This window comes from Carcharhinus amblyrhynchos, chromosome 10, assembly GCF_965287045.1.
Source record: "Carcharhinus amblyrhynchos chromosome 10, sCarAmb.v2.hapA, whole genome shotgun sequence".
Lineage (NCBI taxonomy): Eukaryota > Metazoa > Chordata > Chondrichthyes > Carcharhiniformes > Carcharhinidae > Carcharhinus > Carcharhinus amblyrhynchos.
In genome coordinates this window covers 105387555-105413252 of record NC_137333.1, presented here as the reverse complement: position 1 = coordinate 105413252, position 25698 = coordinate 105387555, and the positions used below count along the sequence as shown (strand labels likewise).

At 47.3% G+C, this 25698-nt stretch overlaps 1 protein-coding gene across 2 annotated transcripts in view; it reads left to right on the top strand.

Moving 5' to 3' along the window:
• Positions 1–25143, top strand: part of inppl1a (inositol polyphosphate phosphatase-like 1a) — a 173596-nt gene extending 148453 nt beyond the window's left edge. The window contains exons 20-28 of one of the 2 annotated variants that reach the window (XM_080197715.1): positions 1538–1651; positions 2062–2150; positions 3230–3317; positions 4942–5097; positions 9533–9608; positions 10782–10919; positions 14247–14961; positions 15830–15966; positions 23404–25143. In XM_080197715.1, the coding sequence (XP_080053841.1) occupies positions 1538–1651; positions 2062–2150; positions 3230–3317; positions 4942–5097; positions 9533–9608; positions 10782–10919; positions 14247–14961; positions 15830–15966; positions 23404–23497 (1607 nt within the window). In that variant the 3' untranslated portion in view covers positions 23498–25143. Of the gene's footprint in view, positions 1–1537; positions 1652–2061; positions 2151–3229; positions 3318–4941; positions 5098–9532; positions 9609–10781; positions 10920–14192; positions 14962–15829; positions 15967–23403 lie in introns of both variants that reach the window. The other variant, XM_080197714.1, reaches the window with a different exon arrangement.
• The last annotated feature ends 555 nt before the right edge of the window (positions 25144–25698 follow it).

The following is a 25698-nucleotide window of genomic DNA, read 5'->3' as shown; positions in this document are numbered from 1 at the left end:
AATTATAGACTATAAGTACATCCAGACCCACAACACGTGGGCCAGCATTTAATTGCCATCTGAAGTAGTCCAGTAAACCACTCAGTTGTTAGGGAGGGCCGAACAGTGCTGACCTTGCAGTGATCTGAATGAACAGAGCAAAACTTAAAGCAGGCAGTACTTGATGGAAACGTTTCAGTGTCACTTATGAAGGACATTTTGTTTTCATCTTCCTGACTCTTACTGAGATGTTGTTTGTGCAGTGCCGGGCATGCTCTTGAACCACGTCAAATTACCAAGTGTGAGTCCAGAAACCAAAGCTATTTGACCCTGAGTGTAGTTTGAAATGAACCTGACTCTGCCATACATGCAGACACAACAGTAGGTCATTCAGTGGCAGTGGTTAGCACTGTTGCCTCAGCACCAAGGACCCAGGTTCAACTCTGGCCTCGAGTCACTTTGTGTGGAGTTGGCACATTCTCCCCATGTCTGCGTGGGCTTCCTCTGATGCTCCGGTTTCCTCCTGCAGTCCAAAGATGTGTGGGTTACGTTGATTGGTCGTGCTAAATTGATCCTAATGTCAGGGGGGCCAGCAGGGTAAATAGGTAAATATGTGGGGTTACGGGAATAGGCTTGGGTGGAATTGTGATCGGTGCAGACTTGATGGGCTGAATGGCCTCCTCCTGCACTGTAGGGATTCTATGATTCTAAATTATCAGGAGCAGAGAACGGAAAATCATTGTCTGACTTGCTGCTTCTCTATCTTCTCTCACGGAAGCCAATTGTAATATCTACCTTTGTCCTGGCTGGGATCAGACTTGGGGAAACCTCTCCCAAACCAACATGCCCAGCATCAAGGTGCTAATTGCTTCAAAGAAAAACAGCTCCATTGGGTGGGACATGTCGCTCGTATGTTGCTGGGAAGACACTGAACACATCCAGACGCTTTATCAGTAACATGCAGAGGTGAAGCCAAGGGGTCAGAGCAACAACCTCTAAGCATCTCACCGGCCCAACACTTCAAACCGTGCCTGTCCACATGTGGCTGAGTCTGTGGACCGTGCAGTATCAGCCATCTCTCAACCCATCAGAACAGAGTGGAAACAACACGCCCTTCGTCCTGAGGGATACTCTGAAAAGGTGGCGGTCTGCTTTATATTGTAGTAATGCATTGATCTACTGAGCGTTGTGTGAGTGAGCGATTTCCGGTTTGATGTTCTTGCTGCTCCGCTCTAGTAAGCACTGAGGCCGCAGAGGGGCAGCTGCTGCCAGGATGTGAGACTGAGATGGATTGGTTTTTGGGCGCTATGGACAGTGGGCAGTTGGAGCGGAGCTGCAGGTTCAGCTGTGATCATGACTGGCTGGACAGGTTTGAGGAGTCACATTACTTAAACCTGTGTATCTTAGGGCAGGACAACTGGTACAAGAACCTATGAGCTGTTGATGAAAACACTCTTGAGCTGGCCTCACCTCAGAATTCAGTGATTTTATTTGCAAGCCAATAAATTGGCAAAACCTAACTGCTTATTACTCATTGCTGCCTCATGCTTAAACGCAGGTCTCTCCAAGACATCTGACCAGGCCTACATCGACTTTGATAATATCGAAGCCATTGTGAAAACTGCCAGCAGGACTAAGTTCTTCATTGAGTTCTACTCCACCTGTCTGGAAGGTGAGTTAACAGTGAATGACGGTGAATGTCGTAAAACCCATCTGATTCACTAACGTTTTAGAGGGAAGAAAATCTGCTCTCCTTACCTGGCCTGGCCGAGACCTCTCCAGATTCACAACAATGTGGTTGTCTCCTCACTGCTGTGTGAAATGGCCTGGCATACCACTCAGTTCAGGGGCAGTTAGGGATGGATAACGGTCTTGATATTGAAACACGTACCCTGTGAAAAAATAAACAATAGCATAGTCACTTTGAAACGTCCCTACTCTTGGTTTTCACCTGCCCCTCCGTGAATGTCCGACCAATATTTTCTGTTCAAGGTCACATTACCTGCCAGCTAAGAGGAAAGATCCGCACCGTCGGGAGGGAAGGAAAACAACTCACTGCCTTGTTCCCTTGTTCTGTTGCAGAATTCAGGAAAAGTTCTGAAAACGATACTCAGAGCAGTGACAACATCAACTTCCTGAAGGTTGGCTGGTCTTCAAGGCAACTCCCAACGGTAATTCAGCCAGCTTCTCTTTCTGCAGACCATGCGCTGAGCTGTATCTCATGCTTGTTTACAAAAAATTACCTGAGATTTGAGAGAGTGCAGAGCGCAGTCAGTGCTGCAGCTCCGGCAATGCATCTGGAAAACAGCAGCAAGATGTGGGTAGGTGGGATTGAGGTAAAAGATACGAAGGTGAGCAGGTGGGGTTGAAATGGAAAGTACATACTCTTATGCCAAACCCAGTCATAGCCTTAGAGCATCCCAAAGAGCTTAGTGTAGTATTTTATGAATTGTCACTATTGTTGAAATGCAGCAACCAATTTGCGTGCAGTATGCTTGTATATGAACATGTGACAGTGACCTAGCTTGTGTTGTAATATTCATAGAATTCCTACAGTGCAGAAGGAGGCCATTATGCCCATCGAGTCTGCACTGACAAAAATGCCATCCACGTCCTATCCCAAAACCCCGCAAATTTACCTCATTAATCCCTTTAATATAGGCATCCTGGGACACTAAGGGGCTGTTTAGCATGGCCAGTCAACCTAACCCGCATTATCTTTCGGACTGTGGGAGGAAACCGGAGCACCTGAGGAAACCTACGCAGACACAGGGAGAATGTACAAACTCTACACAGACAGTGACCCAAGACAGGAATCGCATTCATGTCCCTGGCACTGTGAGGCAGCAGTGCTAGCTACTGTGCCACGGTGCTGCCAGCGTACTGGGGAGAACTCCCTTCCTCATTTTTGTAATAGTGATCGTGAAAACTCTTCGATCCAGAACCTTGATGTAGCATCTCATCCAAAAGGCGACACCTCTGGCAGTGCAGTACTCCATCAGTAATTCATTCGAGTGGCAAACTGGATTATGTGCTGAAGTCTCTAGGGTGGGACTGGAACCCATACTCTTAAGACTTAGAGAATGTTGCATCATTAAACTATACCGACTTAAATGCGTTGTATTTCCTGAAAGGTATAGATACCAGTGTGCTAAATCTGTCTCATGACTGGGCAAAGTTACTTTATATCAGGAGAAATATGGCCAGTTATCAGTGAGATTAGGAATGATGCTTGTATTTTGTTTCAAAGCTGAAGCCAATTCTGTCGGACATTGAGTATCTTCAGGACCAGCATCTCCTCCTCACAGTCAAGTCCGTGGATGGCTATGAATCTTACGGTAAGTGATGCCAGTGTAGCAGGAGGGAGTGGAGTGAACTGGAAGCTTCACCCTTTACAGTGCTGTGGGAATGTGGGTGAAGTGATCCTACCAACTCTATCCAGCCTGGTCTCCACATGACTCCTGTCCCATGTTACCCAGTTCATCATTTTGTTTTATTCATTCACTGATGTGGATGTGACTGCCATTAATTGAATGGAATGGTTTGCGAGGCCATTCCAGAGGCCAGTTAAGTGTCAACCATGTTACTGTGGGTCTGGAGTCACGTGTAGGTCAGGCCAGATCAGGGTGGCAGATTTCCTTCCTTAGAGGACCCAGTGTTGCCTGGGATCTCTGGATGCCTAGTTCAGTGGCAATGCCATCTGACAATGACACCACCACCTCTTGTATGGAATGGCCTCTAGCACATGTCCTCTTGGCCCATCTCAAACATCTTCACTAACTGACGTTGGCCCCCCAATCAGTGCTTCAATTACTTTTCCTTATTTTTCATATCCTTCATCATCTTGTTTTATTTATATCTTGCCCCATGTGCAGAAGAGCCTCCTTCTGGACATTAGTGGAATGAGAGGCTCCCAATAGCAAGAAATCCAATAAGTACTTCAGCAGGATCTTGCTTACCAAGAGAATGTGGTGTTCCTTACCACGGAATCATTTAGATGCATTGAAGGGGAGGTTAGAAACCATACGAGGGAAGAGAGGATAGAGAATTTTAGTGATGGAGTTGGATGAGGACAGAAAGGAGAAAGTTCATATGGGAAACAAACATGGATTGCTAGGGTCAAATGGGTCTATTTTTGTCGCTAATATATCTGATTTCCCAAGCTCCTCTTTATCCCAGTGAACTCTGTTTCTCAACTCTTTCATTTTGTGTTTTTCCACCTTTCCACATTGGTGACTGTGCCTTCTATCACCTGAGGATCCATTCACTAGAATTTCCTGCTTAAATCCCTCAGGATTTGTATCTTTGATCAAGGTTTTAGTCATCTCTACACACAGTTTCCACCTTGGCTGCCCTTTCCTTCCAGCTTTGTGAAGCACCTTGTGTTCTTCAGTGTTAACACAATCCAAATGCGTGCTTTTTAAAGTTTATTTATTAGTGTCACAAGTAGGCTCACATTAACACAGCAATGAAGTTACTGTGAAAATCCCCTAGTCGCCACACTCTGGCACCTGTTCGGAGAATTTAGCATGGCCAACGTACCAAACCAGCACGTCTCGTGTTTGTTACCATGGCTGATTTCATTCTGATGGTGTTTGAGGGATAGATTCTGTCGGGTAGCAGAATGCTTTTTTTATAAGTAGGGACATGGGATCTTTTGCATTCACCAGAAAAATCAGAGTATGTTTCTGCTTAATGTTGCACCTGAAAGATGGCTAATCCTATAGTGCAGTGCACCCTCTGTATCCATTCTCCGACCGTGTGGCACACCTTCCGCACCGCAGCTAAGTATCAGCCCAGATCAGGCTATGGAGCATGACTTTCTCTTTATAGACTGAGAGCAGTGCCAGCCTGAGGTCCGGCTGAAGGTATGGTTTGTCTTCAGTTAAGCTTCTCTGTTCGATGCAGTATCCCTCGTTTTGCTTTTAACCCCGCCTCCTGATGTGTTGTATTCCTGTGCAGGAGAATGCTGTATTGCACTGAAGTCGATGATTGGCAGCACTGCTCAGCAGTTCCTGACCTCACTGTCGCACAGAGGAGAGGAAACGGGTAATATTCGCGGGTCCATGAAGGTTCGAGTGCCTGCAGAGAGAATCGGAACCCGGGAGCGCCTTTACGGTGAGCAGTGCAGCAGCACGAGCCATTCACTAGGATGTTACAGGAATTTTACGGTTTGAGTTATAAGGAGAGGCTGGATAGACTGGGACTTTTTTCTCTGGAGTGTAGGAGGCTTAGAGGTGATCTTAGAGATCTATAAAATAACGAGGGGCACAGATCAGCTAGATAGCATCTTTTCCCAAAGATAGGAGAGTCTGAAACTACAGGGCATAAGTTTAAGATGAGAGGGGAGAGATACAGAAGTGTCCAGAGGGGCAATTTTTTCACACAGAGGGTGGTGAGTGTCTGGAACAAGCTACCAGAGGTAGTAATAGAAATGGGTACAATTAAAAAGTGTTTAGACAGTTAGATGGGTAAGATGGGTATAGAGTGATATGGGCAATTGGGACTAGCTTAGTGAGAAAGAGAAGGGCGGCATGGACAAGTTGAGCCGAAGGGACCGTTGATGGTAAAACCAGCAGATTGGACAAAATAAACCAAACCATAAGGATATGCTGATAGGCTGTGATGACCAGGAGTGGGAGCAGGCTCATTTGCAGCATAAGCAGTGACATAGACCAGCTGAGTCCAATGGGTCATTCCAACGTTGTGAAATTCACTGGCATTGGAGACAACTCTGGTTTTCTTTGCAATGTGTGGTTGTTTATCGTGAAGGAATTCATTCAAGTGTCACTTTCCCACTCATGAAGGAGAAGCAGAGGACACTTCCTGGTAGGTGGTCCTCCTCCACAAGTTCTGGGAAACTAGCCAACTGTGATTGATAGACTCGTGATGTGGCGTCAGATTGAACTCTGTTTAAAAATGCTGTGTCTCGGTCGGCTCTGTCGCAGTAAGTTTAATGTTTCACCATTGCTGCCTTGTCTTTCCTGAGCTCCTGCATTTATACATCATTTTCTAATGAGTAAATGCTGCCAAGAGCTTCACTCGATGAGTTATTGGCTCCCCGTGATTGACTTAAAAACTCTTCAGGGGCTTGTACATACAACGCAGCCTCATTCTGTCCTTATTATCATTAGAAGCTCCTTTTACATGTAACATGGCCTTGTTCTGTCCCTTATTTTCATTGAAATTTCCTTTGGCTGTATTTATAATGAAAACTGCCTATGTAAACCTGTCACTTCACCACAGCAGAGCAGTGTGACATCTTTACGTAGCAGTTTTCATGATCAATGTGAACGTAACTTTATAATGGAAAAATTGACAGGTAATTTATGCAGCCTTTTTAATATTTATATTGAATGCATGATAAGAAAGCAGTAGGTCAGGCTGCCATTTATTCCAAATACACGGTTTGGAGCTTCTCATTGCATAATTTCAAGAAAAAAGCACGGTTGAAAGATAAGATTATAGGTAGAGAATTGACTCAATGAATTGACTCATCTGTGCTGATGTTACAGATGTGTGGGTGCATGTTGCAATGCTCATAAGATATAGGTCCAACAGATTTATTTGGTACTAAACACCACGAGCTTTCGGGGCAGACCCCCGACTTTAACCTGGTGTTGTGAGACTTCTTACTGTGTTTACCCCCAGTCCAACACCAGCATCTCCACACCATAGATATAGGAGCAGAATTAGGCCATTCGGCTCATCGTGTCTGCTCTGCCATTCAATCATGGCTGATACGGTCTGTCTCCCCATTTTCCTGCCTTCTCCCCATATAGCCCTTCAACCCATTACCAATTAAAAATCTGTCTAACCCCTCCTTAAATTTACTCGCTGACCCAGCATCCACCGCACTCTGGGGTAGTGAATTCCACAGATTCACAACCCTTTGGGAGAAGTTGTTATGTGTCTCATTTATTTCAGTGTGTTTGGCGGGGTTGCTGGGAAAGCTGGCATTTGTAACCATCTGAGGGGCTCGCTGGACCACCTCAGTGTCAGCCAAGTTGGTGTGGGACTGGAGCTACCGATCAGATAGGGAAGCACAGCGGATTCCCTTTCCTCGAGGACATGGTTAATAGGTCTGATTTTGAACGACCCTTATGATGATGCCAGCTTTTAATTTCCGGTGTTTTTTAAATATCAGAGCAGGATTTGAACCCCTGGGGCCGGATCTTCATTTGCTGGCAGGCTGGGAATGGGCGTGTGCCAGATTTTAAAATCCTCTTCCTGGAGGGCATTTCCAGATTCCGAGAACTCCGAAGCATGCTTCAGTGTTTGAACGGAGGGAGGGAAGGAGGAGTTTGTGGAATCCATTTGCTTCCAATTAATGGCCCATTAAGCTGCTGGGGCTGGGGAGGGTGAGAACAGCTTTGAGTGAATTTAAAGAATTGAAACGTGGGCAATGTTAGAGTGCAGTGTCAGGTTCAAAGCCAGGAGAAGTGACAGTCTTTTAAGCAGTGGTAATTATTGAGACCAAGGAATCTTGTGCCGGATCACGCATCTTACCCCTTTGGCAATATCACCACTTTCGTTAGTGTTGTGTTGCTGACGCTCTGTGAAGTTGCTTCATCTCAGTCAATACAGCAGTAATTACAGCATGAGCCAAGACCTGGGAATCGTCTCATAGAATCCCTACAGTGCAGAAGGAGGTCATTCGGCCCATTGACTCTGCACCAACCACAATCCCACCCGCCCCTATCCTCTTAACGTCATGCATTTACTCTGCTGGTCCCCCTGACACTTTAGGGCAATTTACCCAATCAACCTAACCTGGACACCTTTGGAGCGTGGGAGGAAACCGGAGCACCCGGAGGAAACCCATGCAGACACGGGAAGAATGTGCAAACTTCTCACAGACTGTGACCCAAGGCCAGAATTGAACAGTGTCCCTGGCACTGTGAGGCAGCAGTGCTAACCACTGTGCCACCGTGCCGCCCCCGGACTTTAGGTTCTGACTCTGCTTTGAAAACACAGACTGTGATCTCTGGATTAGTGATCCAGTAACATTATCGATGTGTCACTGTACCCCTAAGATATTGAGTAGCTGGAATAAAGATATAAAGTGCAAAGTACCTGAATGTGTCCTTCAGAGAATCTCAAAACATTTTCTATCAAATGAATTGCTTTGAAATATGTTAATTTCTGTGTTGGTATTTGTCGGCATCAATTTTTCCATGCACTAAAATCTTCCAACAGCACTAGGAGGAAGATCAGTTGCTCTGTCTGATTTTGATTGAATGTTGGCTGGGGCATCTGGAGAGCTCTCTGCATCATTAGAACTCTCTCTGCGCTGCGCTGAATGTTCGTCCAGATTTTTGCATCCGTTTCTCAGGAGTGGGTTCAAGCTGACTGGTTTTCTAACAGCCGAGAGTGCTGCCCACTGAGCCATGGCTGACACCTTTTAAAAACAGCGAGATTATGTTGCAGCTGTACATGGTGCTGGTGATGCCACACCTGGAGTACTGTGTACAGTTTCGGTCTCCTTACTTGAGAAAGGATATACTGGCACTGGAGGGGGTGCAGAGGAGATTCACTAGGTTGATTCCGGAGTTGAGGGGGTTGGCTTTTGAGGAGAGACTGAGTAGACTGGGGTGATACTCAATGGAATTCAGAAGAATGAGGGGAGATCTTATAGAAACGTATAAGATTATGAAGGGAATAGATAAGATAGAAGCAGGAAAGTTGTTTCTACTGGCGGGTGAAACTAGAACTAGGGGGCATAGCCTCAAAACAAGGGGGAGCAGATTTAGGACTGAGTTGGGGAGGAACTTCTTCACAAAAAGGGTTGTGAATCTGTGGAATTCCCTGCCCAGTGAAGCATTTGAGGCTTCCTCGTTGAATGTTTTTAAGGGAAAGGTCAGATAACGTTTTTGAGCAGTAAAGGAATTAAGGGTTATGGTGAGTGGGTGGGTAAGTGGAGCTGAGTCCATGAAAAGATCAGCCATGATCTTATTGAATGGTGGAGCAGGCTCGAGGGGCCAGATGGCCGACTCCTGCTCCTAGTTCTTACTGACAATATCGTGAAGCATAGTGCTGTAATTTCAATGGAGTGGCATTCCCAATTGGATTCCCTCTCCGCATCTTGTTGCTTAGCCTGAAATGCCTCACTTTCCAACCGGGGGTGGGGGTTCCTGGTGAGAAGAAAGCAGTGCCGCCCATCCTGGAGATGGGCTGTCGGGAGCTGAGAGACAGGAAGGCCTGCCTTTCAGTACTAGCAGATTTGCTGATAATTTCTCTCTGCTGCTTGTGGAACCCTACAGATTCGTTTCTACTTCTGTTGACATAAGGCATTGCCCTTTTAAGAGTAATTACTTGTTGAGTGGGATCATTCACAGCCTGATTTACTGTTGAAAAACATTCTTTAGTTCTGGTGACTTTATTCCAGCTCCACCTGTTGGTGCCAGTGCAGCACGACACATTACCGTCCAATTCCAGATTGTTCAAGTAACCATTCGCAGATCGTTGAGTCTATTTATCCTGGCTGGACAGCAGATTACACTGATCACAGCTCAGCTGATGGGCTGAATCTCTTCCCTCTTCTCTTCCACAGAATGGATAAGAGTCGACAAGGATGAAACCGGAGCCACCAAGGGGAAGCCAGGGTGCAGATCGAGTCAGGACTTAAAGTACGGTCACGGTTTGCTTGGGCCTTCTTTGTTTTGATGCGCTCGCTTGCCGTTTAGTTTTGAGTCTCTCCTCCAAGGCTGAGGGGAGGGCTACAGCAGCCTTGGCTTTGGGGTGCCACTGTTTCGCAGGGCAGCGCTGGAGAAACTTAACAGTGGATTGTAGCAATTGTCTGTGCTGCTTTTAGTGGAGAATCATCTGGAGCATTTAACATTCCTTTAACTCTATCCAAAAACCAAGCTTAAAACCACTGTTGTCTCAGCCATCTGCAGCGATCAGCTCTGATCCCTGACTTTGGTACATCCAGATCCAACTATTCCAAAATAAAAGCAAAATACTGCGGGTTCTGGAATCTGAAACAAGAGCAGAAAATACTGGCAGATCCCAGCAGATCTGACAGCATCTGTGGAGAGAGAATGGAGCCAGTCTTTCGAGATGATGACCCTTCAGAGAGAATTGAACCTTTGTCAGAAGGATCATCTAGACTCAATGTTGGCTCTATTCCCACCCCACAGATGCTATCAGACCTGCTGAACTATTCCAGTGCTGTCCTGGCTGACTTCCACTCTCCACCAACTCCGTAAGATTCAGGCGTTTGCCCACGAGCTAACTCCAAGTCTCATTCACCCATCACCCCAGTGCTCACTGCACCGCATTGGCTTCCGGTTCATAGAACATAGAACATAGAACACTACAGCACAAACAGGCCCTTCGGCCCACAAGTTGCGCCGACCACATCACCTACCAACCTACAGACCTATCTATAACCCTCAATCTCATTAAACCCCATATACTCATCCAGAAGTCTTTTAAAAGACCCCAGCGAGTTCGCCTCCACCACCACTGACGGCAGCCGATTCAGAACGACCTCAGGTTTTATATTCTACGCCCTTGCTTTCTGATCCATCTACTGCCTCACCTTTCCCTGTTGCAGTCACCTGCAGCCCTACAACTGTCCGAGATCTCGACACTTCTCCAATTCTGGCCTCTTGCACAACCCTGATTTTAACTGTCCCACCACTGGTAGCCATGCCTTCAGCTGCCTGGGCGCAAAAGCTTCTGATTTCTTCCCTCACTGCCTTGCATGGGGGCACAACAGCGTTCTGGTTTAGCGCAGGGGTGGTCACAGTGTGGTTGGGTGGTTTTAGCTTTAACATTTAGCTGTGACCTTTCAGAGCAACCTCGAAGAAGCTGGCCTCTCCGGAGGCGATGGGAGTGCAGCTTGGGAAACACTGTGAAGAGACAGAGAAAGCCAGCTGTGTCTCCGTGGGACGTGCTCCAGCTCCGCTTCCTGGAGTGGCTGCTGAAGACAGGTACGGGGTTGAGGGTGGGTCATTTTTACAGAAACACTGAGGACTGGTAGCAGCGGTAGAGTTTTATTCTGCCGCAGTCTACTATCTGATGGCCCAATGTATCCCGCACTCTACTGTGATCATCCAGCAAGGGCACCAGCTGTGTTTGAGGTTGCAGGGAGGGTGCTAGGAGTAGTTCCAGGAGCCAGTATATCAGGACATGAGGCACCAGCCTGGGGAAGCTGTGAAACAGGACTGCCCCCATATTAGACAGTGCTATAGCCAGTGCTAAATGATCCCAACATAGAAGATAGGAACAGGAGAAGGCCATTCAGCACTTTGAGCCTGCACCCCCATTCATTATGATCTTGGCTGATCATCCAACTCAGTAGTTAATAGATGCATAAGATAGGAGATCAGCTCAAAGATCTGTGGCCCTGCCACATCCTGATATCAGTGGTGATGTGCAGCTAAACTGAGGAGAAGTGGAGGCTCCACAAATATGCCCTCTTTGGAGAATAGAGCCCAGCATGCTTGCTCAAAAGATGCAACCATCTTCAACCACAAATGTTGAATAGATTATCCATCAAAGCCTCCTCCTGAGATTATAAAAACAACGAAAATAGGAGCAGGAGTAGGCCATTTGACCCTTCAAGTTTGCTCTGCCATTGAATATAACCATGTCTATCTCTGCACCATATGCCTGCGCTATCCCCTTACCCCTTTGAGGCCATAGGTCATCACAGATGCCAGTCTTCAACCAATTGAACTCGAGAACCAGCTGAAGGCATTGGATACTGCCAAGGCTATGAGCCCTGACAAAACAAACAGTTATGGTACTGAAGACTCGTGCTCCAGAGCTAGCTGTACCCTTAGCCAAGCTGTTCCAGTATAACAGCAATGCTAGCATCTAGCTAGCAACGTAGAAATTTGTCCATATGTGTCCTGTCCACAAAAAGTAAGACCAAATTCAGAGGGTGGGTGAGAACCCATCTCGGTGCTGTCAGTCTGCAGTCACATGTAGCCAGGCCCAGGTAAGGAAGGCAGATTTCCTGCCCTAAAGAAAGTTGTTGAACCAGGTGGGTTTTATTTACAATGCTAGTTGTCATGGTACTGAGACTAACTTTATATTCCAGATTTGGTAATTGAATTTACTTTCCACCAACTGGTGGGATTTGAACCCATGTCACCAGGGTGTTAGTCTGGGTCTCTGCATTACTAGTCCAATGGCATTACTACTAACGTGCCATTAAAGTTGCCATCAACAGTTGTCAAGCAGCGCTTACCACTAACCTGTACACTAATAGTCAACTTGAGTCCCTTCAAAGCCACTAAACTCCTGACCTCTTGACAGCCTCAGTCCTAATGTGGACAAAAGAGCTGAACATGAGGGATGAGGTGAGTGTGGCTGCCTTTAACATCAAAGCAGCATTTGACCGAGTGGCGTTCGGGCTCCCTAGCAGAATCCAGGTTGGTGGAAATCGGGGGGAAAATCTCCAAAGGGTGAAACGTTACCTGGCACAAAGGAAGATGGCTGTGATTATAAGTCAATTCTCTCAGCCCTGGGATATCAGCACAGGAATTCCTCAGGGTAGTGGTGTAAGCCCAACCATCTTCAGCTGTTTCATCAATAACCTTCCCTCAATGATAACATCAGAAGCGGGGATGTTCATTGACAATTGCACGTTCATAATTCCTCAGATACTGAGCCAGTCTCTGTCCGTATCCAACAAAACCTGGGCAATATCCAGGCTTGGGCTGACAAATGGCTACTAATATTTGTGCTATGAGTACCAGGCAATGGCCATCTCCAACAAGAGAGAATCTAACCACCTCCCCTTAACATAACATCACTGAATCCCCATTGACCAGGAACTGAACTCGACTAGCCATATAAAGATTGTGGCTACAAGAGTAGGCAAGAGGGTGGGAATCCTGCAGCGAGTAACTCACTTCCCGACTCCCTAAAGTCTGCCCCCTACCTACAAGGGACAAATCAGTAATGTGATGGAATACTGTTTGATTCATTCATGGGACATGGGCATCACTGGCTGGCCAGCATTTATTGCCCATCCCTTGATGCCCTTGGAGGGCAGTTGAGAGTCAATCTCTGTGGCTCTGGAGTCACATGTAGGCCAGACCAGGTAAGGATGGCAGATCATCTTCCCTAACGGACATTAGTGATCCAGGTGGGTTTTTCCGACAATCGAGGGTGGTTTCGTGGTCATCAGAAGATTCTTAATTCCAGATTTTTTTTTTATTGAATTCAAATTTCACCATCTGCCGTGGTGGGATTCGAACCCGGGTCTCCAGAACATTAGCTGAGTTTCTGGATTTGTAGTCCAGCAGTAATAGCAATAGGCCATCACCTTCCCTGTATTGTCCAATTGCTTAGGTAAGTACAGCTTCAAATACTTTCAAAACTCAACCAACCATGATAAAGCAGCCCCATCCACCACCTTAAATATTCACTTCCTCCATCAATGACGCAATGGCAGCAGTGTTTACCATCTACAAGGTGCGCTGCAGCAATTTGCGAAGGTTCCTTTAACAACACTTCCCAAACTTGTGACCACCCAGCATGGGAACACCACCACCTGCAAGTTCCCCACCAAGTCACTCACCATCCGGAACTGAAAATATCTCACTGTTCCTTCACTGTCGCTGAGACAAAATCCTGGAACAACCTCCCTGATAGCACAGTGGATGTACCTACACCACATGGACTGCAGCGGTGAGCAGAATCCCCTTTGATTTTTGAGACTGTCTGGCAGCTTGATGTCAGTGTCAGAGGAGAACTGTCTTTGTTCTTGCTACTGTCTTCATTTAGGAAATGCAGCTGACATTTCACATGGACAATCCCTCAAACAGTAATCAGACCATCTCTAGATTTGTTCTGGTGGTGATGTTTGAAAAAGAAATAGTTCTTACCTACCCCCAGGACAGAGTGAGAACTCCATTTCTCTTTAACATAATGCCTTGAAATATTTTAACACATACCTGAGAGAGCAGGACCTTGGTTTACTGTATCATCTGAAAGATAGCACCTCCAGCAGTGCAGCACTCCTCCATATTACCCTGTGAGTATGAGGACACTAGAGTGATGTTGGAACAACTGACTGACTCTTGAGGTGAGTGTGTAGCCCATTGAGCCATGACTAACATATGGATGAGGTATTGGGAGCAGGACAGTCCGTGTGCCCCAGTAAGAATCAGGGAATATGTTACACTGAAAGATGATCTTTGCATTATATTTTTGACTAGTACGGACAATCTTGAGTGTGTTTTTCTTAGGTCAAAGCAACAAGAGATTTATTCTGACGCAGATGCTCTGTGTGCCAAGAACAGCTTCAACAATCCGGCTTACTACATCCTGGAGGGAGTCCCACATCAGCACGCCGCACTCCTGTCACCAGAGCACCAGGCCTCGGCATTTCCCAAGACAGGGCAGAAAAGCAAAGGCCAGGCCACGCAAGATAGGAAACACCATCACTCAGGACGCCTTCCATTAGCGAGTGAGGAGGGGTCGTTATCGGATGATGAATGTTTGACCCTTAACCGGCCGCCCCCTGACTACCCCCCTCCTCCCCTTCCCAAGGCAGTGGACGTGGATATGATTGATAATCCTTTCTACGCTTCCTCGAAGGAGCTCCAACGACTCAAATCCGGGTTGGCCAGGGACGAGCCCGACCTGAGGAACCTTGGTGCCAAACAGCGGACTCCCGCAGACCCTCCGGAAGGCAAGGCCTCACTTCCACCAAAAGCCCATCCCAAGCCGCAGCTGGTCTCCGGCACACCTCACCTGGCCACTCAGTTCCTGTCTGATCAATGCAGCACTTCCTACCAGGGCATCGTGGACGACCGGTCTTACTCTGCCCTCCAGATGGCCAAGAGCCTCAGCGAGGTGGACTACCAGGCAGGCAGGAGCGATCCCCTGCAGAGGAACCCTCCACTGCCAGTGAAAGGCCAGCCTTCCCGAGGGCTGCTCCCTGACTACAGCAGGCCCACCGCCTTCCCTTCACGCTCAATAAAGGAAAGCATCGAGGAGGACATGGCAGAAGAGGTAAGCATTAGGGGAGGAAAGAGGTGTGTGTGTGTGTGTGTGTGTGTGTGTGAGAGGGGGGTTGGGGGGGGGGGGGGGGGGTGGTTGGTGTGGGGGTGTATGAGGGGGTGGGGGGGTGGTGGTAGGGAGCGCCTTGTGCCAGAATCACAATGATAGTCAGTGTGCTCTCAAATCTTGAGTGATGCCATGGAGCCAAAACCAATCAGATCGGGGCGGCGGGGGAGGGGGGGGGAGAGATAATCAATCATAGAATCTCTACAGTGCACAAGGATGCCATTCGGCCCGTCGAAACTGCACCCAGGCCCTATCTCCGTAACCCTACATATTTACCCTGCTAATCCAGCTGACACTAAGTGTCAATTTAGCACGGCCAATCAGCCTAACCTGCATGTCTTTGGACTGTGGGAGGAAACCAGAGCGTCCGGAGGAAACCCACACAGACACGGAGAGTATGCAAACTCCACGCAAACAGTGAACTGAGGCTGGAATTGAACCTGGGTCCCTGGTGCCGTGAGGCAGCCGTGCTAACCCAGGTCCCAGGTATGCATATACTCTGGTATCTGGATACAAATCATGTGCATGTTTCGACCCCACTCTAAACTCATAAATGGCCATTCGGCCCCACAAAGCCTGTTCTGCTGCCCTGTATCCCAAATCCACTTGGGTACCTTTACTGCTTGTCCCTTGAGATCATTGTCCGTTGGTTGGAAGGTGAGGAAACCGTTCAGTTGCTGTCTACTGTGCTCACATGTTGTGGGATTTATTACAGAGAGGTTAGTGACGACCCTTGGTATGATTCATTGAGGTCACCGGTATGGAATTTTGTCATCTTATGGGGTGAGTGACGTTATTTTTTTTTCTCCTGTAGGCATCGTGTCAAGCGAGCAGCACCAGCTCCAGCCTGTCCTATGACTCCAGTGTAGGCAACTGGTTACGTCGCCTGGGCTTGGAGAGGTATGAAGGCGGGCTGGTCCATAATGGCTGGGATGATTTAGAGTTTCTGAGGTAGGTATCTGTGCATCGCTGGGGACAGGAATCCTGATAAATGTGCAAACTTTGCCCATCCAACCATGTATCCCAATCGGAACAACACAGTTCAATTCTATTACTACCAGTGAATCCTGTGGATTATTTAGAAGAATGAGGGGAGATCTCATTGAGACGTATAAGATGATGAATGGGATGGATAGGATAGAGGTGGAAAGACTCTTCCCGCTCAAAAAAGACAGTAGGACTAGGGGGCACAGCCTCAAGATAAAGGGGGGGCGGTTCAGAACGGAGTTGAGGAGGAACTTCTTCACTCAAAGGGTGGTGAATCTCTGGAATTCTCTGCCCGTTGAAGTGGTGGAGGCTGCCTCGCTAAATATTTTTAAGAAGCGGGTTGATGGGTTTTTGATAAGAGAGGGGATTAAGGGTTATGGGGAGAGGGCGGGAAAGTGGAACTGAGCCACGACAGATCAGCCATGATCTTATTGAATGGCGGGGCAGGCTCGAAGGGCCAGATGGCCTACTCCTGCTCCTATTTCTTATGTTCTTATGTTCTTATGTTCTTATGTACCTTTCTACCATGTCAGGGGCATCCCACAGGGCAGTAGGCAAGGGAGGGTCTACAGTTCCACTCTGCTTTTATGTTCAATGACCTTCTCTACCACCACCACCACTGTCCACCCACATCCCCAATCCATTAGTATCTTTCTGAGAAGCCCCATCGATTTCTGATGTATTCCGTCTCCTTCAATATCCTCCCAATTGCTGGATGGCCTTGAAAATACTCCCACCAACCATCTCTCTGCTATTTTCTATCCCCACCCAAACAGATTAATGAAGATCTTGGGATTCAAAAAGGTATAAAACTAGCATAAGGGCACTTTAACTAAATGCTTGTAGCATTGGAAACAAGAGAAATGAGTTGACGGCACAAAGCATTGTGAATGAGTATGACTTAGTGGCCATTCCAAGAGACGTGGGTAAATATCCAGGGGTATCAGACTCCTTGGAAGGACAGGATGGTAAGGGAGGTGGAGTTGCTTTGATTATTTAAAGATGACATCAGGCTGGTAGTGAGAGATGATAAAGGTTCTATGGAAAAAAGGTTGGATCCATTTGGGTGGAAATTAGAAATAGGAGAAAAAGTCACTGATAGGTGTCGTCTGTAGGTTGCCAATAATGACATCATGGTGGGGTGAGAAATAAACAAAAAATAACGGATGTGTGTAAAAATGGTACAGCAATTATCATGGGAGGGGTGGTTTTAATCTGCATATCAATTGGTCAAACCAGGTTGGTCAAGGCAGCCTTGAGGAGGAATTCATAGAATGTATCTGCGATAGTTTCCTTGAACAGTATGTAATGGAACATATGAGGAAGCGAGCTATCCTAGATCTGGTCCTGTGTAGTGAGACAGGAATAAATTAATAATCTCACAGCTCGAGATGCTCTCAGAAGAAGTGATCACAGTTTGGTTGAATTTAAAATACAGATAAAGCGTGAGAAGATAAAATCCATTACAGGTGTCTCGTGCTTAAACAAAGGAGACTACAATGGGATGAGGGAGGAGTTGGCTAAGGCAGACTGGGAGCAAAAACTTGATGGTGGGACAATTGAGCAGCAGTGGAGGACTTTCAAAGCGATTCTTCAAAGTGCTCAGCAAAAACATATACCAGCGATAAGGAAGGACTTTAGGAAAAGAGATAATCGGCCTAAGTATCAAAGGAAATAAAGGAGGATATCAGATTGAAAGAAAATGCAAAGTGGCAAAGATTAGTGAGAAACTAGTGGATTGGGAAATCTTCCAAGATCAACAGAAAACCTCAAAAAGCTATAAAGGAAGGTGAGACGCGGTGGGCTCGAGGAGGAGTTCTTGGAATGCTGCTGGGATAGTTTCCTCGAACAGTGTGTGTTGGAGCCGACGAGGGAGCGAGCTATCTTGGATCTGGTGCTATGTAATGAGGCGGGTAGAATTAGGGAACTTGCGGTGAAGGATCCTCTTGGGGAGAGTGATCATTGTATGGTGGAGTTTCTGGTGCAGATGGAGGAGGAGAAAGTGGGTTCCCGGACACGCGTCCTTTGTTTGAACAGAGGGGAGTACGGTAGGATGAGAGAAGAATTGGCGAATGTGGACTGGGGGAGCGTGTTGGAAGGTCGGTCTGCTGAGGAGCAGTGGAGGATCTTTAAGGAGATCTTTCTTGGTGCTCAGCAGAAATTTATTCCGATGGTCAAAAAGGACCGTAGGAGGAGAGGTAATAAGCCGTGGATAACGAAGGAGGTGAAGGAAAGTGTTAAATTAAAAGCGGAGGCGTTTAGAGTAGCTAAGAGTAGTGGGCGAGAAGAGGATTGGGAGAGGTTTAAATGTCAACAAAGATTGACAAAGAAGTTGATAAAGAAGGGCAGGAGAAACTATGAAGCTGGGCTAGCGCTTAATATAAAAAAGGATAGCAAGAGTTTTTATAAATATATAAAAAGGAAGAGGCTGGCTAGGGTGAACGTTGGTCCCTTAGAGGATGAGAAAGGGGGACCTAGTGGTAGGGGATGGGGAAATGGCTGAGGTCTTGAATAACTTTTTTGTTTCGGTCTTCACGGAGGAGGACGTGAATAATTTGCCGGATGTTAGAGATGGAAAGGTGGTAGGACTGGAGGGTCTCGATGACATTACTGTTACTAGAGAGGTGGTGCTCGACAGACTGGAGGGGCTGATTGTGGACAAGTCCCCAGGACCGGATGGAATGCATCCGAGGGTCCTGAAAGAAATGGCGGAGGTGATAGTGGATGCCTTGGTGGTTATTTTCCAGACGTCGCTGGATTCCGGGGAAGTGCCGGAAGATTGGAAAACGGCTAATGTTACGCCGTTGTTTAAGAAGGGTGCCAGGCAAAAGGCGGGGAATTATAGGCCTGTTAGTTTAACGTCTGTTGTAGGTAAAATGTTAGAATCCGTCATCAAGGAGAAAATAGCGAGGCATCTTGAGGGGAACTGCTTGATAGAGCAGACGCAGCACGGTTTCGTTAAAGGGAAGTCGTGTCTGACAAATTTACTGGAGTTCTATGAGGATGTGTCTAGGGCGGTGGATGTGGTCTTTCTTGATTTTCAGAAGGCGTTTGACAAGGTACCTCACAAGAGGTTATTGCAGAAGGTAAGGGGGCATGGAGTTGGGGGTAGGGTGTTAGCGTGGATAGAGGACTGGTTGTCAAATAGGAGGCAGAGAGTGGGGGTCAATGGGTGCTATTCGGATTGGCGGATAGTGACTAGTGGAGTGCCCCAGGGGTCGGTGCTGGGGCCTCAGCTATTTACCATTTATATAGATGATCTGGAGGAGGGAACCGAGTGTAGGGTGTCGAAATTTGCTGATGACACCAAAATTGGTGGAAAGGCAAATTGTGCGGAGGGTGTGGAGAGTCTACAGAAGGATCTAGATAGGCTGGGCGAATGGGCCAGGAAATGGCAGATGGAATTTAATGTTGGCAAGTGCGAGGTGGTCCACTTTGGTAGGAATAATGGTAGGAAGGATTATTACTTACGTGGAGAAAAACTGCAGCAGGCGACGGTGCAGAGGGACCTCGGGGTCCTTGTGCATGAGTCGCAAAAACCCAGCTTGCAGGTGCAGCAGGTGGTCAGGAAGGCGAATGGGATGCTGGCCTTCATCGCGAGGGGGATTGAATATAAAAGTAGGGAGGTCTTGCTGCGGCTGTATAGGGCATTGGTGAGGCCGCAGCTGGAGTACTGTGTGCAGTTTTGGGCACCGTACTTGCGCAAGGATATTTTGGCCTTGGAGGGAGTGCAGAGGAGGTTTACTAGGCTGATGCTGGAGTTGAGGGGGTTGAGCTATGAGGAGAGGCTGAATAAATTAGGCTTGTACTCGTTAGAGTTTAGAAGAATGAGGGGAGATCTCATTGAGATGTATAAGATGATGAATGGGGTGGATAGGATAGAGGTGGAGAGACTCTTCCCGCTCAGAAAGGATAGTAGGACTAGAGGGCACAGCCTCAAGATAAAGGGGGGGCGGTTTAGAACGGAGTTGAGGAGGAACTTCTTCACTCAAAGGGTGGTGAATCTCTGGAATTCTCTGCCTGTTGAAGTGGTGGAGGCTACCTCGCTAAATATTTTTAAGACGCAGGTTGATGGGTTCTTGATAAGAGAGGGGATTAAGGGTTATGGGGAGAGGGCGGGAAAGTGGAACTGAGCCAAGACAGATGAGCCATGATCTTATTGAATGGCAGGGCAGGCTCGAAGGGCTAGTTGTTATGTTCTTATGTAAGATGGATTATGAGAGTAAACTAGCTCAGAATATAAAAATAGCAAGAGTTTCTACAAATATATAAAATGAAAGAGTGGCTGAAATAAACATCGGTCCTTTAGAGGGCGAGAAGGGGGGTTTAATAATGGCACATGAGGAAATGGCTGAGGCATTGAAGAGGTACTTTGTGTCAGTGGAAGACACAAATAACATGCCAAAAATTGATGACAAGGCAGCTACGGCAGGTGGAGACCTAGAAACAAGCATTATCACTATAGTAGTAACGTTGGGCAAGTTAATGGGACTAAAGGTAGACAAGTCTCCTGGTCCTGATGGAATGCATCCCAGGGCACTAAAAGAGATGGCAGAGAAGTAGTAAATGCACTAGTGATAATTTACCAAAATTTGCTGGACTCTGGGGTGGTTCCCGCAGATTGGAAAACAGCAAGTGTGACGCCATTATTTTAAAAAGGAGGTAGACAAAAGGCGGATAACTATTGCCCGGTTAGCTTAATTTCTGTAGTAGGGGAAGTGCTTAAATGTATCATCAAGGACAAAATAGCAAAACATCTGGGTACAAATTGTCCTATTGGGAAGAAGCAGCATGGTTTCATGGAAGGCAGGTCATGTTTAACTAATTTAGTGGAATTCTTTGAGGGCTTTACAAGCGCAGTGGACAATGGGGAATGTGGAAGGGGTGTATCTGGATTTCCAGAAGGTACTCGATAAGGTGCCGCACCAAAGACTGCTGCATAAGATAAAGGTGCACGGCATTACAAGTGATATATTAGCATGGTTAGAGAATTGGTTAACTAACAGAAAACAAACAGTGGGGGTAAATGCGTGTTTTTCTGGTTAGCAATTGGTGGTGTGCCTCAGGGGTCAGTGCTGGGACTGCGGTTGTTTACAATTGGCAAAGGTAATTTGGCATTGGGGACTAAATGTACAAAGAACAAAGAAAATTACAGCACAGGAACAGGCTCCTCAGCCCTCCAAGCCTGCACCGACCATGCTGCCCAACTCAACTAAAACCCCCTACTCTTCCGAGGACCATATCCCTCTATTCTCATCTCATTCGTGTACTTGTCAATACGCCCCTTAAAAGTCACTACCGTATCTGCTTCCACTACCTCCCCCGGTAACGAGTTCTAGGCACCCACCACTCTGTAAAAAAAAAACTGCCTCGTACATCCCTTTTAAACCTTGCCCACACACACTAAACCCATGCCCTCTAATAATTAACTCTTCCACCCTGGGAAAAAGCTTCTGACTATCCACTCTGTCCGTGCCCCTCATAATCTTGTAGACTTCTATCAGGTCTCCCCTCAACCTCCGTTGCTCCAGTGAGAACAAACCAAGTTTCTCCAATCTCTCCCCATAGCTAATACCCTCCACACCAGGCAACATCCTGGTAAATCTTTTCTGTATCCTCTCTAAAGACTCCACATCCTTTTGGTAACGTGGCGACCAGAATTGAACGCTTTTTTCCAAGTGCGGCCTCACTAAGGTTCTACAAAGCATCAACATGACTTGCCAATTTTTGAACTCAGTACTTCAGCCAATGAAGGCAAGCATGCCATGTGCGTTCTTGACTACCTTCTCCACCTGCATTGCCACTTTGTGACCTGTGTACCTGTACTCCCTTTGCATGTCAATACTCCTAAGGGTTCTGCCCTTTACTGTACATTTCCTATCTGTATTAGACCTTCCAAAATGCATTACCTGTAGTGTGTCAAAATTCGAGTGTCAGAGTGGTAGAGCAAAGTGCAGAGGGACACTGAACGTCTGCAAAGGGATATAGATAATCAGAGTGGGCGAGGGTCTGGCAGATGGAGTACAAAGTTGGTAATTGTGAGGTCATCCATTTTGAGGCCAGACCTGGAGTACTGTGTACAGTTTTGGTTTCCTTACTTAGCACTGGAGATGGTGCAGCGGGGATTGATTAGGTTGATTTCGGAGTTGAGAGGGTTGGCTTATGAATGGAGTGGGACTACACTCAATGGAATTCAGAACAATGAGTGGGAATGTTATGGAAACATAAAATTATGAAGGGAATAGATAAGATAGAAGTGGGGAGGTTGTTTTCACTGGCAGGTGAAACTAGAACTAGGGGGCATAGAACATAGAACATTACAGCGCAGAACAGGCCCTTCGGCCATGATGTTGCGCCGACCAGTTAAAAAACAATGACCCTTTAACCTAAACCAATCCCCTTTCGTCCATAAATCTATCCACGGATCTCTTAAACGCCCCCAAACTAGGCGCATTTACAACTGCAGCTGGCAGGGCATTCCAATCCCTCACCACCCTCTGGGTAAAGAACCTACCCCTGACATCCGTCCTATAACTACCCCCCCCCCCCTTTAATTTAAAGCCATGCCCCCTCGTGCTAGCTTTCTCCATCCGAGGAAAAAGGCTATCACTGTCCACCCTATCTAAACCTCTAATCATCTTATATGTTTCAATAAGGCATAGCCTCAAAATATGGGGGAGCAGATTTAGGAGGAACTTCACATAAAGGGTTGTGAATGTGTGGAATTCCCTGCCCGGTGAAGCAGTTGACGCTACCTCATTGAATGTTTTTAAGGTAAAGCTAGACAGATTTTTGAACAGTGAAGGTATTAAAAGTTCTGGTGAACGGGTAAGTGGAGCTGAGCCCATGAAAAGATCAGCCATGATCTTATTGAATGGCGGGTCAGGCTCGAGGGGCCAGATGGCCGACTCCTGCTCCTAGTTCTTATGTTCTTCTTCATTTTGATCTTCTGAATCGAGATAACTTTTCACTACTGTACAGATATTATTCTTTGCAGAACCAACCCAGCTCTTTTTTCTCTTTCTTTTCCCTATCCTTCTGAAATGTAAAATGCCTTTGGATGTCTCACTAGGTCCCCTGCAAGGGGGCACAGTGGTCAGCACTGCTGCCTCACAGCAGCAGGGACTCGGGTTCAATTCCTGGCTCGGGTCACTGTTTGTGTGGCATCTGCACATTCTCCCTGTGTCTGTGTGGGTTTCCTCCTGGTGTTCCGGTTTCCTCCCACAGTCCAAAGATGTGCAGGTTAGGTGCATTGGCCATGCTAAATTCTCCCTGTGAACAGATGTCACATTTACTGTCATGATCAACTCCCCTAGCAATAAATAGCTACGTTCTATGAGCTTTTGGAATTACTTGCTGCATCTCCAGCTAACTCTTGTTCCCTTTTGCTTCTTTGATCAGTGACATTACGAAGGATGACCTGGAAGAGGCTGGAGTTACGGATTCCGTTCACCAGAACATTCTGCTGGCCAGCTTACAGCAACTTGGAAAGTAACCTGCTGAGGTTTTGTGTTGTTTTTTAAGTGCCTTAGGAAGACTTTTTTCTTCACTTGATAAACAGTAGCTCTGAAACTCCAGAAGCAATATTGAAAAGGAAAAAAATAAACCCAACTGACCTGTCCGGATGAGGAGGGCACTTAGTGCCCCGAGCACTGACTCTAGGACTAACCATACTGCAGAGTACAGAACCTGCCATTTCCTCCTGTTTATCCACTTCTGTCTTCACACTATTGGGTGTCTCTGCCCCAGTGATTCAGTGCGGGGCAATTCCATGAGTTTTGTTTTATTTTGAATGTAAACATTAAGTCCAGTCCATCTCCATCATGTTCTTTGTGGTGTCACAGAAAAGCAATGCAACGAGATCACTCCCCCTCAGATCAGGGGGTCCTGTTAATGTGACTCCTGTGGCTTCTAGGTGAGAGGTGGGCAGTGGTGCCTCTACAAACAGTCTGCTGCGTCTCGAAGTACAGTCCGTGGCTCAAAACCTGTAATCGGGTCTCTGTACCCAGGGGGAGAGGGGAGATGGTGGCACCAGAGAGAGCACTCATTCCAGTCGGCTGCTGGGGTAATGAGACGCCCATCTGTAGTTCTTGTGCATGTGTGCCGTGCCACGCTGCGCTGTACCAGGACATAGGAAAGGAGGAAGATTGTGAGAGGCTGGGCTCACTCGGAAAATTGCAGGTGTTTACCACCTGAATCTCGTGTTTATCAAAATGGGCACCACGCTGTTCTGAATGTGATCAGTCGTCCTCAGGGCGGTGGGTGAAAGAAAGAGGCCAGATGGGGAGCTGGAGTTAGCAATGTGTGGCAGTATCTGCATTCCCCTTCACCAATAAATGGGGATGTTTGACTCCCTGAGGACACAGTGAGTGACAATCAGCCTCTGCCCTACCAGAAGGAAGTCGGGAAACATTCTGCGTTCCTTCAGCTTAATTCTTTTTCCTCCTCTGTATGTCCTTGCCGTCCTGCAGCGGGAGGGTGTGAGGAAAGACAGGGACCTGCTCGCAGCCTGCAACTGACCCACCAATCCACCTTTATCCTGTGGCTGTCTTTGTGAGGGGGTTGGGGGGGAGACTGGAAGCAGGCGTTGGCTCAGTCCTGTTGCGCTCTGCCTGTTTTACAGCAGCTCCCTCTCTTGTACCCGAAGCCCGAGTATGGATAAAATAATCTGGGTCAGGTGCGCTACAATCCGGGTCCCCCGGGGGCCTCCCTCGCCCAGCCCGGGTCCCCCGGGTCTGTGCAGTTGCCATCAGACTGGACCGGGTGACATTCTGAGTTTACTGACCCATGAGTGCTGGATTTCCACTGCAGCTTGTGGCAGGAATCTGGAACTGGGTGACATGTCTAGTTTGTCTGTCCGGCAGCCCCCCCACCCTTTCACAGCCTGACAGTCTGAGCACCGGTGCTCAGACTATGAACTGTAACAGTGGGCTGTAGGGAAAGCTGTTTGTGCGAAGTGGACCGCATTCTCATTGGTTAGTTTCCTCGTTGCGAGTTGTCTTGTTTGGATCCACATTTATTGGACACACCTGGACTCTGAAACAGCTGGTTCTGTTGCACAATCTCTAGTTATTTTACTTGCTGAGAGATAATACTGTCCTGTCTAGATTCTATACCAGTGTCAATCAATCAACTACCCCCCCCCCCACCCACCTTAAATGGCAGACTGACCCCCCGCCCCCCCCCCTGCTGCTGCAGTGTCAGAAATGCTGCCTTTGGTAAGTCCTGTTGGGTGGGTGTAAACGATGCTGTGACAGTATTGGGAGCAGGCCAGTGGTGTTGTCCTGAGTGTCCTGGGCCAACATTTTGTCTCTCAACCAGCGCCTAAATCAGATGTTTCTGGCCATTTCCTGATTCTGTGGAAGCCACTCCGTTAACCTGTGTGCTGTTCCTCGCCGTTTTAACGGTGACTGCACTTCCACCAATGTCACTGCCTGGGAAGCACGTCTGAGGCACACTGAGGTCACGAACGGCGCTTTACAAATGCAAGTCTTTTTTCTAATTTCTTTCCCCTTCACCCTCACTCCCACTCTGCCTCTCTCCCACAGCTCACCTCCCGCCTTCCCAGGTTATCTCAGCTGCCGTTGGTGACCTGAATGTGTTCAATCCCAATTTCAAAAAAAAAAATCAACAGAAGGAAAATTCTCACCCACTCTTGTTTTTAAATGTAATTTGCCCCAGGTTCGCTCTGCGAAC